The sequence below is a fragment of the Mytilus edulis genome, chromosome 8 (genome assembly GCF_963676685.1).
Source record: "Mytilus edulis chromosome 8, xbMytEdul2.2, whole genome shotgun sequence".
NCBI lineage: Eukaryota > Metazoa > Mollusca > Bivalvia > Mytilida > Mytilidae > Mytilus > Mytilus edulis.
In genome coordinates, this window is record NC_092351.1 from 87,332,252 (window position 1) to 87,352,556 (window position 20,305).

The 20,305-nt window shown below is 32.5% G+C and overlaps 1 protein-coding gene across 1 annotated transcript; it reads left to right on the plus strand.

The window, feature by feature from the left end:
• The first annotated feature begins 9,963 nt into the window (after nucleotides 1-9,963).
• Nucleotides 9,964-13,402, plus strand: LOC139484489 (heat shock 70 kDa protein 12A-like). The gene is made up of 3 exons (XM_071268220.1): nucleotides 9,964-10,167; nucleotides 11,342-11,498; nucleotides 12,453-13,402. Exons 1-3 carry the CDS (start codon nucleotides 9,964-9,966, stop codon nucleotides 13,400-13,402), a joined length of 1,311 nt encoding a protein of 436 aa, XP_071124321.1.
• The last annotated feature ends 6,903 nt before the right edge of the window (nucleotides 13,403-20,305 follow it).

Genomic DNA, 20,305 nt, shown 5'->3' on the forward strand with positions numbered 1-20,305 from the left:
GACATGCCAGACGAACATGCTCAATCAGATGTTACATGCGATTATTCCGCTCGACCGCCAACTGACGAAATCAAGGGTATCATATTGTCATGTATAATTAAATAGTCTTGTGTGCTTGAGTAATTTGTAAAACTGTTTTGACAAGCCATTTTGAAAAATGGAACGATTGAAGAAGTTCATTCAAAATCTTTACCTCATAAAGTACCAGAGGGTATTACCAGTAAGGAATAAACCAAATTCGAACACCATTACAGAGTTCAAATAGTCAAGTAAGATCACAAAAATACTGAACTTAGAGGAAAATCAATTCGGAAAGTCCATAATCACATTGCAAAATCAAATAACAAAACGCATCAAAAACGAATGGACAAGAACTGTCATATTCCTGACTTGGTATAGGCATTTTCAAATGTAGAAATGTGGTTTAATAGCGCTAACCCTCTCACTTTGATGACAGTCTCATCAAATTCCGTTATATTTACATTGATGCGTAAACTAAACAGCCACAATAAATAAAATAGTCAAAATATGGGTACATCAGTTATCATCGTATAACAATTTTAAAAGGAACAATTTAACAGAACACAAAAACATCTATCTACAAAGACATTCATTGATTTGTGTGTCTGAAGTCAGAAATATTTTATACGTCACATTGCGCGAAAGGAAATATCTCAAACTAAAACCCTAGAAATGAGCAAAGTTAGGAGATGACTTTATTGTATTTAAGCTTGGGTTTTCGTAAAACGCAGATTTTACTAAATTTTGCAAATTGAGTTTACCTAGCGACGTTCAATTATATTCCTGAAGTACACCTCGTTATTTGTAAAAAGATAAACCGTTGAACAAAGGTCGAGGGATTGGACAAGTACCCGTTGTGATTAAATAAACAAAGAAACATCTTTAGCGCAACATTTTATATTTAATTTTTAACGAGTTTCGTTATTTTTTCGTTCTGTATGTATTTACTTCTTTTTTCACATGTAAATGTTTTAAAATCAAGCATTTTGAATATTGTATTGTATAAGCTAAATCATGTTTATATAACTGCCGATTTATTTATTTTTTCATTAATCAGAATTAGCATCAGCATCAGGCCTTGCGGTCATTAAACTTTCGAGTAAGTTTTTTGTACTCGTACTCGAAATTCCACCAATCAAAATGCTGGATTTCATGTTTCGAGCATGATTTTTGTGCTCCGAGCACTGAGCCAAGTTTTATGCCTTCAAGGCCAGAACCACGAAAGTCTGTGCTCAAGTCGGATTTATTCGAAGTTCCAAAAAAGTAAGATAATTTAAGATACCACAACATAAATTCCAAATATAAAACAACCAGAACAAATCATGCTCAATCATAAATTGATTTCTTGTTTGCCTAGTACTTATTTTCCGTGATATTCTGAGATCACCCATAGCTTTTAGTGCGGTTTATGTTTCTCGGTCTTTAATTTCTATGATGAGTTTGTTTTCTATTTTCTAACTGTTAGTTTGGTTTTTTCTTGTTTCAGTCATGGCGTTGTCAGTTTATATTTGACTTATGTCCATTATAGGCCCCGACATGAAAAATAATAAACAATTCAAAAACGAAAATTAACTGCTGATTTTATAACCAAAAAAAAAGGAAAAACAAATATGATAAACATCAACCAATGATAACAGGCTTCTGACATTGTTAACACTACAAACCATTAAAAGTCTGAAATGGCCTATATCTGTACTTGACTGTACTGATTTTTACTCGACCAGTCTGAATTCGTCTGAGATTTACTTGATAATATATAGTCTGAACCATACTTAACAGTCTGAATGTGTACTTGACCAGTTCTTAACCGTTTTATACTAGTCTGAACCGTACTCGACCTAGTCTGAACCATACTCGACCAAGTCTTAACCAAACTAGACCTATTCTTTGTATCTATCAACTGAATTTTATCAATTTAGATTTTTTTTTAATAAAAATGAAATTTGAACAACAACTTGAAATTAAAAATGTACAGTATTGAAATTAAAATTTCACAATAATCAATCATAATATAACTTCAACTCAATATTAATCAACACTTACATAATAATATATATCAACTTTTAAAATATAAATAAAACAAGCTGATCAAATAATCTAAAAAAATATTTTTAATATTATTCAAAATTTTATGAATATTTCGGAAGTATTGTATGGTAACTGGACTAATTTCACCATTAACTTATTAGCCTAGTATAGAATTATGGTGTCAGTTGAGTTCAGGTAATAATGCAGTGAATGTTTTTTATAAAGATATACATAAAATAGTATATAAAACAACTAATAAATTAAAAAAAAAACGAGATCTTAATTGTTTTGTTTTATTAAACCAATAATTTAATATATAATCATTATAATAGAATTTCCATAGCAATCATTGATAACCTTTTTAAAAAAGGAAATGTATTCCAAAGTAACAGTAACAAACATTTTCAATTAATTTAATATTTTTTTGTCAAATTAATCTGGCATACATAAAGCACTTTAATATGTTCTAATTACCTCAGTACATGTGTGTTTTACAGGTAAAAAGAAAGCCCTATTTCTTAAATTCGTGTATTACTTATGTAGTACATACATGTATATTCGAAAGGCCTTGTTATTTAATTTAAACAGGATTTTGCAATTTTGAATCTATGTTGCTGTTATTTAGAATTTAATACCTCTGACCAGGTGTGGTCTTATTTATGAGTTTTTCCCCAAGCAGATCAGAAAAACAATTTTATTTATCTATTTAATTTTATCCCTTTTTGATATAAATTATATATACATGTAATATATTTTTTTTATTCTAAATATAATCAGAGATATATTTTTTTATAAGGTTAACATCTTTTATAAATTTTGTTGGCTGTTGTTATATATGTCAGTTAAAAAGAAATTTATTTTAACAGTTAAAAAAGTAAAGGTTTTTTTGGTCTAGTATGGTTCAGACTGGTCGAGTATTGTTCAGACCTTTGGTTAAGTATGGTTTAGACTGGAAAAATAGGTCGAGTACATGTCGAGAATGGGTTAAGACTGTTTTAGACTGGTCGAGTAATAGTTCAGACTATTTTCAACGGTAAAACCCCAAAGGGTCAAGTACGATTCAGTATAGTCAAGTATGGTTCAGACTGGGGTCGAGTAATGTCAAGTAAAAATCAGACCAATTCAGACTGGTCGAGTAAAAATCAGTACAGTCGAGTACAGATATAGGCCATTTCAGACTTTAATGGTTTGTAGTGTAACCTTAAGAATTTGGAGGGGTTAAACATGTTTGTAAGCGACTTAATTTTCCCAAAACGTAGCGCAAGGGTGTAACAGCACAATATCAGATCATATAAAAATCAGTTGAAAGAAGGCTAAACATACATTTAGTTTAGATCTAACAGTTCGGAGAGTTAGAAAAAAACTGGTTCAAAGCAGTCACAACTGATAGAATAATCATTTATTTAAAGCTAAAATGTAACATTAGGTCCGAGACCACAATTGTCGTTCCTTGATTTTCGTTGTCCACGAATGTAAATGTAGTTCCTAGTGTGGAAGTGTGTTACTTGCCATTTTTGTTTGTATACCTCTTCCAAATGTATTTCTCCATGTTTATGCTTCAAATAGTAAATCAAATGATGAAATGACACTGTAAAAAAAATTGTGGTAAGAAATTTTAAAGTAAAGTAATGATTTGGTCCAGTTGCAAAAGGTTAAAAATTAGCACTTCGGAAGCTGCCAAAGATTTCAAGGCCCCCTTAACATAAAATTGTCTGTATTTTGAGTTAGAGCCGATGAAATTTTCTATAATTTTGATATAATTGATCCATAAAGAAAGCACAGGTTGGAGTTTTTTAATTTGCATTTATTGTCTAAAAGAAATGCACTATGAAATAATTATGGTCTCGGACCAGTACGCATTCAACATCCAAAAGTTTTATAGTTACTGTAAAGGCATTACATTACATTCCGAGAAAACACGACCCTGTGCAATGCCAAAATATAGATATAGAATGTAGTATCGTTTAAGAACCATATGGGTATAACCATATTATTCAGTATGCTTTTTTTCTGATAACACAATCAATTTATATACCAATAACACCAATATCATCTTAATATATCCTGAAGAACTCGAAATTGAAGAAACATTAGACACAGCTTTCATCTGCTGATTTTTGTATACCTCAAATTTGAGATAAGCAGTCACGTCAGTACATGTACCAGAATCTCTGACAAACGAGACAATAGTATTTTTTTAAATTATCATTTCCCAACCACACCTAAGTAGCGATATAAACTTTAGCTGCATATGGAGTATAAATTTCCGATGTAAATAAATTGAAGATTCTTCCTAGATTTTATAAAAATCACTTGTGTCTGAGAAAATACGTGTCGAAACAGTGGTATGCTATAGATCGTTATGCTGTCATTTCATGACTTCATTTTTCCTTATTTGATTCGTCTATATACCATTTTGTCTGTCTTTCATTTGTGCTAATGTGCTTTGTCTATATGTCATTCATTTTTATGTTTCTTTCTCAACATATTTGCTTGGTTTGATAAGTAATGTTGACTACCGTATTCCTATGTTTGACATTTTCACTAGTATGTCTGTCTATTTTGTTCATACCTTATAAATGTAAAAGAATTTTATGCGACTGTCAAACAAGTGAGAGGTTTAGTTAGCTATCAAACTAGGTGTAATCCACTTTTTTTTCCATAAAGAAATGCATGACTCAAATAAGGAAGATGACAGTTGTTTTTCCACTAGTTTGATTTTACAACTTGGTAAGGGACTTTCCGATTTAAATTTTCCAATGATCCGGTATTTTTGTTATTTTACTTTTTGTTTTAAAGATTTTATTATGCTTTATAAGTAACTAAGCAAACAAACAATGTGGAAAGAAAAGTCATCCATTGTGTTGTGAATTTTTGTAGACAGATTCTGGTGTAGAACTAAAACGTATAAAGCTAGGAAATAACACTTGTTGCTGGAAATATTCGATCTTATTATTGTAAATTCCTTTGAGTAAATTTTGGCAAGTATTTAAAGAATTTCTAATTACTCAACACCTGGTACATTCTTTCCATTTTACACGGTCTTTAGCTGCTGTTCTTGCTGTAGCCCAGCTGTTCCATCCAAGTGATGTTCTTTCAGTCTCTACAGTCCGTCTCCAGGTGGTTTCGGGACGTCAAACTTTCCTCTTTCCCTCAGGTTTCCATGTCAGTGCAACTGAGCATATTATGTTGGTATCCATCCTTAGTACATGGCCAATCCATCTCCATCGCCGTTCTATTATATCATCCCTTAGCTGCTTTGTTCCAGCTTGTATGTTTTTCGTTGGATGTGTCAGGCCATCTTATTTTCATTATCTGTCTTAAACATCTGTTTTGGAAGGTGTTCAATTTCTTCTTGTCTTGTTCGGTTGTTTTCCAGGTTTCACATCCATATAGTAGGACTGATGTGACTAAACTGTTAAATACCGTGACCTTTGTTTTAAATGACAGTACCGACGATCTCCATATTTTTCTTGGCCTTTAGCTTTTTTCAACCTGCTGTCCATGTCATTGTCTACGCCACCTTTTGTTGTTACTATTCCTCCTAGGTAAGTGAAGGTATCTACATCCTCTAGGTCTTTCTCATTTAACTTCACTGGGTTGTTATTTGTGATGTTCATCCGCATAACTTTTGTTTTAGAGGTCTTAATCTTAAGTCCTATTTTGCTGGCATTCTCTTCAGGTTTATCTGTTTTCAGTTGTATGAGTTGAAATTTGGAAGACAGTAGTGCTAGGTCGTCAGAAAAATCAAGGTCTTCTAGTTTGGTGGTAAATTTCCATCTGATTCCTGTTTCATGATCTTTAATCGTTTGTTTCAAGACATAGTCAATGGCTAATAGAAATAAGAAACCAGACATCATACATTCTTGTTTTAATCCCGTTTTTACTTTAAACCATTCTGATTGTATTCCTTCGTCTATGACTGCACATGCAAATGAGTCGTAAAAGATTTGTATAACTGTGATGAGTTTGTTTGGAATGTGGTAAGCTTTTAAAATGAACCATAAGCTTTCCCTGTGGATGGAATCAAACGCCTTTTCTACAAAGTTGATGTACAAAGGAGTATTCCATTCCGAACATTGTTCTATGAGGTTTCTTAACGTGAAAAGTTGTTCTGTAGTGCTTTTACCCCTTCTGATGCCAGCTTGTTCTTGTCTCAGCTCTTCATCTGTTCCTTCTTGTATTCTTTGGATAATGATTTTTGTGAATACCTTTCTTAACACAGAAAGTAGGGTTATGCCTCTGTAGTTATCGCAGCATGTTCAATCTCCTTTCTTTACTATTTTAACTATCAGACCTTTATGCCACTCTTTTGGTATTTCATCTCCAATCCATATCATATTGTAAAGTTTATGTAAATACTTGGTGGTGGTTTACTTAACAAGAAACTATCAATTGGATAACGGTAGGTGTTGTTGAATTCATCACTTTAAGGCTTTTGGTCATATGTTTCTTTACAAAAATGAATGATCAGTTCACAGATTAGTTAAGTGCAATCTCTTTGTACTTTAAACATAGATGTTTTAAATGCAACTCATGTCAGATACATGTACGAATAGGAAAGTGTGCTGAATACAATCCCCCTTCACAGGCAGACATTAAGATCAATTTAAGCCCACTGTGGATGCTTTAGATCCCCTCAGTTTTTAGTTGGGTTCATGTTGTTATGTCTTTGTTGTTCTACATTATGTATTATATACTTTTGTTTGTCTGTTTGTCAATTTGTTGCCAAGCATCGATTTCTTCTTGCAGACCTATACAGGTTGTTGCAGCAATTGATTTCGGGACGACATTTTCTGGTGCTGCATTCTCGACAAAAAAAATCGTTTGAAAGCAGTCCTCTAAGGGTTGAAAACATACAACTAGACAAGAAGAAGGCATACCACAAAACACAAACATCAGTGCTTTTCAACTAAGAAGAATTTGTAGCATTCAGAGAACACGCAAACAGAAAATATAAAACCCTATCATTAAAAGGACAGGCAGACGATTTATTCTTCTTCCGAAACTTCAAAATGCAACTTCATGGTGAGAAAGTAAGTTGAACTTTGTAATATCATTCAATATGTCGGCATATCCTTTGTGCTCATTCGACTGTTGTAATGATGTTGTAGTTATTCCATTGTGAATTTTTAATTGATAATTGATTAACTCGTCATTACACCAAGAATGAAGGAAATTGTTGATCTTTAATTAATATTATTCGAAGGTTTATGTTTTTCAAATGCCCAATTAGATCTTCGATGCTATAACATTATTTTATATTCATTAAGTTTCCACAACTTAAGATCTTGACAATCTGTTTCATTGAAGTTTATATATAATTTTTACAATTTTCAAGAACCTATCGTTTCACTAACAAATGTGTTATTAGATATTTCCACTTTTTTGTGAAAAGACCTATTGTACTTGTTCTGATTATATTTGTTTTTTCTTCTGTCAAATTTTTTAATTTTTGTTTCGCGATATGTCGCTTTGATATTTCTTATATTGTTTCGTACAGGTTATGCGCTTTTAACTTTCAACCTGCTAAGCTGAACTACTTTCTGTATCTCCCCATTCACTGTTTATCTTGTGTTTGCATCTCCTTCGTAACAGAAAGATATATATACCGAATTGTTCATTACAACCTCAGATTTTTTTTACTAATTTGAATCAAAGCGATCCAGTGAGATCCTAAAGGAGTTATTAGCCTTTACTACTCAAATTTGTTGTTTTTGTAGCACATAAACCGTCCGCCGTATATAAGAAAATTAACCAGAATGTTAGTTGCGACAGTTTATAGCTGGAAAGTTTTTTTCGAAATGGTACGCGTCATCGTTTCAAGGCCAATGAAACGTTAAAATGAACAAAGGTGGCTAGTTATCGCAGCACACTTTACAGTTATCATGATGCATAGCATGCATCTTATCTAAAGTTATCAACTAGGTTCCTCTATCCTACACCCCCCTTTTAAGGAATCGCAGAAATTCAGTCCGGTACATTATACTGTAAAACGCAATCCTTCTTATGTAATAAATTCTTTAAGAGAAATTCATCCATGCAAAAATCTGCTCCAATTCTTGTATCTTCTGAAATTAATCGATAAACGGTTTGATAAAATATTATAATAACAACATAATTTTTGCCGTTAGGCGCGGACAGCTAGATCGGGAAATTAAAATCACTGGCGTAGAAATTGTTCCAAAGATCTATAATATTACTGAAATACTAAAATAAAATTTCTAAACGTGAGTTAAATACAAATTTCTGATCCCGTAAACGACATCTATTACCTGTAAATAATAAAACAAATAGTGCTCGTGTTTGTCCGATTAACACTTGTGGTCCGTTCAACGGTCTCTTCTGACAATAAATTACACTCCAGACATATATACTAGAGCGTCACGTGACCTCAAAACACTCTCGCGCACGCGGACCTAAAATTAGAATAAAACACTCCATATCTTGATATAGAAATTGAAAGTTCCAAGACAAAATGTTACTCATTTTTGTCCTACAAGTTGAAACAAAATGCAGACACAACACATGAAAGAAAACATGAAGTAAAGCAAATAAAAAAAAAGAAAATGTAAGGATTTTTATTTATTAGGAAATACTGAGGCTGTTCGTTTGGGAGTATGGGATGTACAAGTACGCAACCCGATTAGAATAAGGACGTTAAGTCCGACGCCTTTCAGAGGAAGAGTGCCATGCAAGCTTTCAATCAATCAATCAAACAACCAACTAACCAACAAATACATGAATCAATCATGCAGGTGTCTGGTCCATGTGTTTAATGGAGGATGAGGGATCATCTTTTGTTTTTCGCATATTCCTACAGTCAAGGTCAAATTTGTTTTTTCGCCAACCAACCAACCAACAATTCGACCATTCAGCTAACCAACCAGCCTACTAATCAATCAATATGTTTAACATGGGGTCTAAGATCGCATTTAAGTGTTTCTTTGTCGCTAGTCTAAATAGATCCTATCCAATGTGTTTAATTGGTATATCAGTCAACCAACCAATCAATCAATCAATCAATCAATCAATCAATAATCAATTAATCATGTTTCAGGGGTGACAGACCGTTTAAAAAATGTTTTGGAAATACTAGTAATCGATTTATATTTATTTTAGTTTTTGTTTATGAAAGCTGCTATTGAATTATATATATATCTATTTATTTTATTTTTTAATTTTCACAGTGAAGTTGTTTTGACTGTTAAACAAAATCTATGTTTTCGATTTGTCTAAGTAGTCTAGCTATTGCATCATTAGCCAGTCAACACTCTATTATGACTTCGAATCACGTACGTTGCCGATGTGCTTGCCTTCAGTATTAATCTGCGGTAATTATGGCTTCACCCCCTTAAAAGAAGCACAATAGTTATGAATGGTGCATTAAATACTTTTCAATCAAGTAATAAACAGTTAAATAAATGATTGATAGAATCCTTAACAAATCTATCCCTAGCCTTTTGCATTGTCAAAAAGAGTGAAAATTTATAAAGGGCTAGCAAATACTATAAAGTTCTTAACTAAAAAAATAGGACAGTAACATTTTCAAACAGAAAAACAAGAAGTAGCCTAATTAAAAGTCCATACTCAAAAATAAAGGTATAGAGATAATCACCCAAATAAAGATTCTTTGTGTGCAATATTTTTATATTTATCAAATTTTACGCAACTTTCTCTATCTGTACATGTTGTATTCGACTAGTGATTTAAAAACATTTATATTTAACGACATGTAAACAAATAATTCTGTATGCCCACCTTAATGCAGGATTTATGAAATAAATATGTTCTGACTGATTGGAAACAGGACAAAAAAAAATCAACATCCATGATTGTACAAAATGCACTCATTACAAGTATAGTATGACGACTAATGACGGGATAAATATTCTCTAATAGCTTTCCAAAAGTATGAAACTGCGCACAATAGATGGAAAAGAATTGAGTTGTATTACTGTGATTGCTGCTTGTATAGAACACATTAAAGAAAAAGCAAACAAAAGAATAATGCAGATGAACAAAAGTATTGGAGACTTTGATATTCATTGGGTTTTAACGGTACCTGTCATTTGGAGTGAACAAGCCCGCCAGTTTAGGATTAAAGCAGCTGAAAAGGTATTGAATTTTCATTTTCAACATGAAATTAGTTTATTTTTTTTGTAATCAGTATTGACACTCACATTGCAACCTTAAATTTAGAACATACAAACATCACAAATAGTGTAGACACTTTTTATTTTGTGTTCCACCACTGCATCAGGTTTTTATGATATTTATCCACTCGAGACAGTAAAATTTTGAAATTTTGTAACCCGATGCTTTCCGACCTTTTTGAATATTTTAGATTAAACAGTGGAGTGGAGAAATATCATAATACACGATATTTGTTCAAATGATTTTAAGGCGTTTTCTAACAAGTGATCCTTCCACTTCAAAGATTTGCAGAGAGTTGTGTTTTTTGTGTATGACGTCATCAGGACAGCTGTGATTTGAACAACGGACATTTCTTTTCTGGTGTTGCTCGCTATGAAATTAATCAAGTTATTTTAAGATAACTTTAAATTGATCTGTTCACTTGTTTATCGTGAAACGGTTGATTTTTTCTATAATACTTTGGCACTAACAAATCAAAAAGGATGTCTTTCGAACGCGTATTACAGGTAGCTTCGAAGTACTAATTTTCATATTGAAATCGAAACAATTTTACCATGCCATGCATGCTTTCTGCTAACGCTTATAGTCGGTATAGAAGCTAAAATCACAAAAATACTGAAGCTCGAAGAAAAATCAAAATGGAAAGTCCCTTATCAAATGCTAAAATCAATAGCCCAAACATATCAAACAAATGGACTGTCATATTCCTGACAAGCATTTTCTCATGTAGAAAATGGTGGATTGAACCTATCTTTATAGCTAGCTAAACCTAACTCTCACTTGTATGACAGTCGCATCATATTCTACTATTTTAACAACGATGCGTGAACAAAACAAACAGGCATAATATAAAGATATTGAGAAATACATAATATATATAAAGATATTGAAAAATACATAATATAAAGATATTGAAAAATACATAATATAAAGATATTGATAAATTCAAAATATAAAGGAATTGACAAATGCAATGCCTACCCATGTTAAAATCAACAAAGAGCATGGCATGAAAGTCTTATTTCTTTAGTAATACATTTATTGTTAGTGAGTATGATCACTGAAGTTGATTTTTTGACAAAACCAGTCACGTATTGTACTAACCAATTACAATTTATGTGTTGTGTACTTTTAGACAGGAATAGACAGTGACAACTTGTCATTTGCCCTCGAACCAGAATGTGCGGCAGTTTATTGCAAGCATGATGAGTTGGTGAAAGACGAAGGTGACAGGAATTCAGCATTGCAGTCTTTCAGACCTGGTTCAAAGTTCATGGTTGTGGACCTAGGAGGTATTTATATTGAGACTTTGTACACATTGTAAAACTTATTCAATTTCGTTTCGGTTTAATGACCACTCTTTCCGGGAATCGTAAATTATTGAGTTATTTTTGGGTGACAAATAAAATGGATTATTGTATCATCAATAAATTAAATTTTTTCAAACAATCAGAAACCCTAAAACAAGCTATCAAGATATTAAGAAACAATCTAAATCCACCTGCCAAAGACATAAAAAAGAAGCATACATTTTGTACTTAAAAAGGTTAAGTTAAAGTTCTCAAGGGTTGTTAAATTGAATAGAAAAAAGAAGATTTTTGGTATGCATCAACAAGAACACAACCAAACACAACAAAATAGTTTAAAACATATATTTTTCTTAGAAGTTCTACGTACGATCTTCTAACAATATATCTTAAGAAGTGTACAAATTCCACATACTTTTAACAGAAATATACTTTTTAAATCATGACATAACACCCAGTGGTTTTGTAGTGCTCAATCTTATTTTTTAAGTTGTTTTTTCTGCTTGGTTATGGTGTTGTTGTTTTTCTTTCACGTTTTATCGTCCCATTTGTATCGTTTGTCTCTTTTGTTAAATATTTGTTTGTTATTGTTGTGATTAAGATTGTGATACGGTGTTGACTGCTGTACTCCTATTTTGACAATCTTACCTATTATGTCTGTTTGTTTCATTCACGCATCGTGGTCAATATAATAGAATTTGATTGGACTTTTGTACAAGTGAGAAGTTTAGCTAGCTATAAAACCAGGTTCAATCCACCATTTTCTACATAAGAAAATGTTGGTATCAAGTCGGGAATATGACAGTTGTTGTCAATTCGTTTGATGTGTTTGTGTTTTTTATTTAAACATTTGATTAGGGACTTTCCGTTTTGAATTTTCCTCGGCGGTCAGTATTTTTGTGATTTTACTTTTTAGTTATACAATTGATTTCATTATAGGTGGAACAGTAGATATAACAGTATCCGAAGTTTTGGAATCTGGAAAAATGAAGGAAATCAGTAAGGCATCAGGAGGTAAATGGGATGGTGATACCATCAAGAAGAAAATCGTAGATTTGCTAAACGACATATTTGGGCAGCACATGCAGAGATTACGATCCGAGGAAATGAATTCTTATTTGGAATTGTTTGTTGATATTGAATCTGCGAAAAGGGAATATGACGAAGACGATGACTTTACTCTTAGATTGCCAGAGTTTTTACAGAAGCAGTTAAACATTGGGGAATTAGCGAACAAATTTGGGAACAACATCGTAATAGGCAAAGGGGAAACGCATATACTATTTTCACAGGAAATGATGAAGGACATTTTCGAGAAATGCATTTCTGATATAACCAAGCATATAATTGGTTTGTTACAAGAATCAATAGGAGTTTCCGAAATAATACTTGTCGGTGGATATGCTTCGTCGCCAATCGTACAGACAGCCTTCGAAGAAGAGTTTGGTCAGAAATTCAAATTGATCATTCCCCAGAATCCTGAAATTGTTGTGCTAACTGGAGCTGTTATTTCTGGTCATTCCAACGAACCAATTACTGGCCGTGTCGCTAAATACAACTATGGTCTAGGAATAAGAGCTTCAGTTGATCCTAGTGATCGAAATCTATTGCTAGGAAATGATCGACATAAGAAAATCTTCCATCTTCTTATTGAGAAAGGAAGGAGAATGGATGTCGGGAAATACGTTGAAAGCTGCAAGATCAAAGTTGATGATAGCACCCAACTGGACTCCATTGAGTTATATATAACAAAGAACGATAATCCGGAACATGAGATCAACATCAACGATTTTACAAAGATTGGAACTATCAAGTTCAAACTTCCAAAACTTCGCAAACCTACAACATTTGCCATTTCACTGTGGTATGACGAAACGGAGTTTAGGTGACTGCAGAAGACGAAAAGACCAATTTACATTTTGAGGGAATTATTCAATATTTTGAGTAACTGCAATTGAAAATTGTGTTCGAAAATGTAAATCCGGATTTTTGTATAAAAATGGTGTAGAACTCTATTTAAACAGATTTTTACTTAGAAATACTAAAAATATATAATTAAGAGTATTGCAATATAAATGTAATGCTTACTAGGGATATTTTTCATGTGCCTGTTTATGCAACATATTTTCCATTATTACAATGAGATTTCATGACAATCTAATGAGATCATACTGAACATTGAGAAATCATCGGGATTAAAGTCTAGCAGGAAAATTCGCTAATAAGTGATATATTTTGCAATGCATAATCAGTTACCTTATAATCTAACAAAATTGTAAAGACTAATAATCATAAAGCCATGTTACTAAAATTAATACATTCAATCGTGTTTGTTATAGCATTAATTGTGTTGTGTACTTTCCAGGTTTCATCAGGATTTATAAAGAGAACATGCATATGAATCGATAGGATAGATTTGGAATAATTGAATCGACACAAAATAGAATTTGTTTAATTTTTTTTTAATTTTTTTCTTTAAAGAGGGTTCATGATTAAAAAAAATACAATACATAAATCTTTCAGAAAATCGCGTCAATGACAATTGTTTGCCTTAATATAAATACGCAGTAAACATTAAAAAAAATGTTGTTTAATAGTCAACAGTAAATGTTTCTTTTCACAGTCAATCATTATATACTATGTATGTTTTTCTTTTTAAAAAAATCTAATTTCATCGTGTTTGCATTTGTATTACATGCCTTTGCTTTTATTTAACATTTTGTATTTCTGCAATAAAAATGCGTACACAGGCAAATTTCACTCACATCAATTTCACGTGAAATTTAATTCATGTGAATTTCACCTCAGGCGAGCTTATACGTGAAACTCACGTGAAATCAGTTTTTGTGAGTTTCATGTGAATCTCATGTGAAGCTCATGTGAATTTCACATGAAAATCACGTAAATTTTTAAAATAAAGTAGTTCAAAAACCATCTAAATTTTTAAATTTAATCAAAATCATGAAAAAATTTATATTTTTTTGTTGTAAATTTCACGTGAAATTCATGTGAAAAATTTCACATCAGATTCACGTGAATCTCAATTCACGTGAAATTCACATGAACAATTTCACGTGAGTTTCATGTATAAGCTCGATTAAGGTGAATCTCACGGTGAAATTTTTCATGTGAATTTCATGTGAGATTCATGTGAAATTCATGTGAGCAAATTTTGCCTGTGTAGCACAACCAATCATCCGTTATCGTTCAATTTTTATATATCAAGTGTTAGCAGGTTACTATAACAAACACACACTACTCGTAATTGTTTTGTTTTAACGCGCGATTAAGGACAATTTCCTTTTCCCTCTGAAAACATATCAAAAAATAGAAAATATGTTAACAAAGATTCTTGATTTAAAAAAATCAGAAGATAGATATTGGAAGATTTGGTATGAGTACCAATGACACAACTCTTCACCCAAGTAACAATTTATAAAGGTGAACCACAATAGGTCAAGGTACGGTCTTCAACGTGGTGCCTTGGCTCACACCGAACAGCATTCAAAACAATAAGGTAATTAAATACTGTCAACAGCAAGGTTAAAATCATGGGAAAAAAGAAAAACGATATTCCAGGTAACAGTCCAGAAAAAAGAAAGATTGAGCAACAAAATTCTTTAAAAACAAACTGTGGTGAAAGATGGCCTGGAGGGAAGAGAGGTTCCTTTCCCATTGGTGGAAGAAGTCGTGAAAGTAAACACATCTGTAACAAATCATTTGTTGATGATAGATTCGAGGGTAAAATAATGGGATTTGGCATTTTTAAATAAATAGTCTTTACACCGAAAAAATCTAAGCTGAAAATGTCTTAGCCAAAAAACTAAAAATCTTGATCAGAAATAGAGCTTTTCTTAAATATTTACTTAGATATAATTTGGTACTACTTTTAAGACTACAACTATGGTCAGCTATGTTGTCTCTTTTGTAACATTCCCCATTTCAAATTGTTTACAAGGACCCGACTTGAAAGATATGGAACAATTCAATTCAGAAACTACTTGCATAAAAGAGGGCAGAAGATACAAAAGGGACAGTCAAACTCATAAATCGAAAATAAACTGACAACGCCAAGGCTAAAAATGAAAAAGACAAACAGACAAACAATAGTAAACACAACATAGAAAACTAATGAATCAGGAACATGAACTCCATTTAAAAAAAGTAGGGTTGATCTCAGGAGCCCTGGAAGGGTGCACAAATCATGCTCCACATGAGGCACCAGTCGTATTGCTTATATTATAACAAATCCGGTAAATAGTCTAATTCGGTAAGTCACATTCATGAAAGGAAAGGGGATTGTAGTTACGACGTAAGGAATATATCCGATATCATTTGTGATTCCATAACGGTCAACCAACTCGTGATGGCGTCCGTAAATTTACGAAGGGATGATTTCAACTTCACATTTGGAACTCTTAGTTTAATAGCTTCCTTGTGAGCAGCAACCCTCTTTTAAGAAAATCATGATAGGAAATGCAAGCACGGGAATATCGTATCAATTGGGAGATATATACCCCGTATGCAGGTGCTGCTGGAATGCTGATACTTAGAAATGGAAAGTTCACAGTTGGAAAGCTGAAATCATCCCTTTTGTCGTAAAGTTTTGTTTTCAACCAACCATCATTGTCAATTGCCAAAATAATTTACATAAAAAAAATATATAGCAGACATCAACTGAACTGCAGGCACCTAACTTGGGACAGGCACGTACAAAATGTGGCGGGTTAAATATGCTTGTGAGTGAGTCAATCCTCCAATTGCACTTGATAGTGGTGTTACAGCATAACATAAGAACAAGCTATAAAAGAAAACAGTAGGAAAGGAATAATATCGGATCAAAGCAGAAACACATGTATCAAAAATAAAATTCGGACGTGGCAGGTTAAAATTCCTAACTACTCAAAAAGCACGCAATACAAATATGAGAGTATTGTCATATTCCTGACTCGATATAGACATTTCCTTTTGTAGGAAATAGTGAATTTCATCTTGTTTATAGTTACATCATTAGTTTAACAGTTGCATAACATTTCATCATCTTTACAACAGTGTGTGAACAAAACAAACAGACAAACAGACATCAAAGGAAATGTCTAAATGTCAAAAAAGAGCTTCAGCAGTCAAAATTGTCACTTTAAAATAATGGCAACAAAAAGAATGGCAAATAGACAAAGCATAAATGAAAGATACAAATGACAATAGCACAAAAACACAATGGCGGAATGTATAAGTATCAAGCAACACCAAAAGGATATTGCCAAAATTTTTTTAGACTAAACAGTAGATTTTTGCAGTTTTAAAAGTAAAATCACAAAAATACTGAACTCAGCGGAAAATTAAAAAACGGAAACTCCCTAATCAAATGGCACAATCAAAAGCTTAAACACGGTAATTAATACAGACGTGCAATTCGTCTACATAAGAATTATCAATGACGCATAGATAAAAAAAAAGAGTTGTAAAGTCAAACAAGTACAAAGTTGTAGGCCATTGAGGAGCCAACGTTCCAAAAACTTGTGCCAAATACGATGAAAAAAAATCCTTAGTATTTCTAAAAAGATATACCTTTGTAAACGGAAAATTTAGAAGAATGACCATATATATTGATGTGCTGACTACTGATTCATTGTCCCCTCTCGGACGAAACGTCCACCAGCAGTTGCATCGAACCAGTGTTGTAAATAGTATTCAAAGGTACCAGGCTTATATTACTTTATATTATAAGATTCGGCAATATTATTTATCATAAACAAGTTCTTTGGTACCCATACCATATCTGCTATTTTTTCTATTATTCAAAAATTCTTCCTTTGAAGATCGGTTTACTCCTACCATCTCTCATACATATACAAATGTTTTACCCCTGCTGGCTGATTTGTTATTGTACTCGTATGAAGCAGAATTCATTCAGAACCTTCTAAAAGACAAAAAGAAACTGCTCCAACAAATTTATGAGGAGGACAGATTACAATTGACACTCCGTAAATTTTATGGACACCATCACGAATTGGTGTATCCATACGATGCGTCTTTGACCAAACTAGCTAAGGACATTTTTACCACATGGTAGATTGTGGTTTGTTATTATGTCGTCTAATCTTTTAATTACCAAAACGTGACTTATTCCCGATTGAGACCGTTTTGCTGAGTGTGAATTCGCATTACTATAAGACGTGTTACGGTACTTGTCTATCCCAAATTCATGTATTTAGTTTAAATGTTTAATGTTATATTTGTAATTCTCATATGATTTTGTCAAATGTGTTGACGTCTTTTCTATTAAATATATGTGTTATGGAAAGAAAAATTTATCACCGCCTTCATTTATTAGATTTGATTTTGTTCAACGTAATCTGTACGATAATTTACGTTTGAAGTTGGATTCATAACAAACTGGACATATATACATTATAATTAATTGCTATTAATAAGTATTGCAATATGCATTGTGTTGAAATGTAATATCAGTATTTAGTTCTATTATAATCTTAAATCAATCCTAATTCTATCTTACTTTTGAGATATAGTTTTTCATATGTGACGTCATTTTTTGTGCTGTTTCAGAAATTTCATCAATTCAAATGTGACGTAATTTTTGTGCCTTTTCACCACTTCGTATGTGACGTCATTTTTATGATTTATTGCGTTGAGGCCAGTGGTTGAAGTCATAAAACTTGTAAAAAGCTCGAAGCACAAAAATCATGCTCGAAACACAAAATCCAGTATTTTGATTGGTTGATTCTTGAGTCTGAGTACAAAAATCGTGTTCGAAAGTTTTATGACCGCAAGGCCTGGACTGAGTCGGGTGTGTCTATTCTGTATTGGTCTTTGCATTATGTATTCGGGTTTTGGTTTCTGTAATTAGTTAATACCTCAGTTTCATTATGTATATCTTTTATATTCATTTGATAAAATTTACTGTTTGCGATAGCATTAATTGCTCTAAATAATAAGGATGTTCTTATCCCAAGCATAAAAACATAGCCTTGTTCAACTTTTGATCTTCAGTGCTGTACAACTTTGTACTTTTTTTCACTTTCGATCTTTTATATCTGGGCGTCACTGGTGAGTCTTGTGTGGACGAGGCGCGTTTTTGGCGTATTGAATTTTAAACCTGATGCTTTCTGTTATCTATTAATCATGTGTTTCTTTGTCTAATACGTTCTCCTATTTATTTGTGCTGTAGTCCTGTAATATTATATGGTCATTTCAATGTTATATTTAACATTGTCATTAAAGTGCGAGGTTTGGCATGCCACAAAACCAGGTTCAACCCACCATTTTTTTCCTAAAAAAATGTCCTGTACCAAGTCAGGAATATGACCATTGTTATATTATTGTTCGTTTCTGTGTGTGTTACATTTTAACGTTGCGTCGTTTGTTTTCTCTTATTTTTGAGTGTAAATTCACATTGCGATAAGACGTGTCCCGGTACTCGTCTATCCCAAATTCATGTATTTGGTTTTGATGTTATATTTGTTATTCTCGTGGGATTTTGTCTGATGCTTGGTCCGTTTCTGTGTGTGTTACATTTTATTGTTGTGTCGTTGTTCTCCTCTTATATTTAATGCGTTTCCCTCGGTTTTAGTTTGTTACCCCGATTTTGTTTTTTGTTCATGGATTTATGAGTTTTGAACAGCGGTTTACTACTGTTGCCTTTATTGCGACTAAAACTTTAAAGTATAAACACATGTTGCAGAATCCCAATATGGACGACTATGTTTTTGTCTAAATATATTTAAAATGTTGAATTTACCTCTGCTAGTTTCCTATACAGTTTCATTGTCACCAGTTATTTGAAAATTATTTAAACACTTTTTCCTGATTTTATTTTTTTTTAACAAAGGGCGTAAATATCATTGTCTTTATAAAAAAAATGCTAATTTATATGAATAATGGTAATAGAAGGTATCATCTGTTTAAGAGTCATAAATCGATTTAGAAAATAAATCTGGGCTACAAACCAAAACCGAGGGAAACACATCAACTATTAGAGGGAAAACAAAGGACCACCGAAGTGTAAGAAATAAACAAACAATAAAATAGATGGAAACGAACTGTTTGATAACAACTACTATATTCCTGACTTAGTACAGAATATTTTAAAAACATATGGCGGTTTGAACCTGGTTTCATGGTATATCAAACCTTTCGCTTTATGACAATATTGCAAATATCGCTAAAACAATATGTGACAGCAATATAGCACAAACACACGTAAATATAAAAAAGAAGATGTTGTATGATTGCCAATGAGAAAACTCTCCACAAGAGACTAAAGGACAAATAAATTAACAACTATAGGTCACCGTACAGACTTCAACAAAGAGCAAAGCCCATACCGCATAGTCAGCTATAAAAGGCCCCAAAATGACAATGTAAAACAAATCAAACGAGAGAACTAACGGCCTAATTTATGTAACAAAAATGAAAGAAAAACAAATATATATATAACACATAAACAAACGACAACCACTGAATTACGGGCTCCTGACTTGAGACAGGTACTTACATACAGAATGTGGCGAGTTCGAACATGTAAGCGGGATCCAAATCCTTCCCCGAACCTGGGACAGTGGTATAACAGTACAACATAAAAACAAACAATGCAAATCAGTTTAAAAAGGCTTAACTCATCAGATAGATAAAAATACCAAATACTACTAATACAAGTAAGAATATTTATAAGAGAGAAGCGCACATGCAAATTAAATAATAGTCGACACAACAGCCAAACCACAAAACAACAACCATCACAGGATAAATGTGCTTACGTAACTAACAGGCAA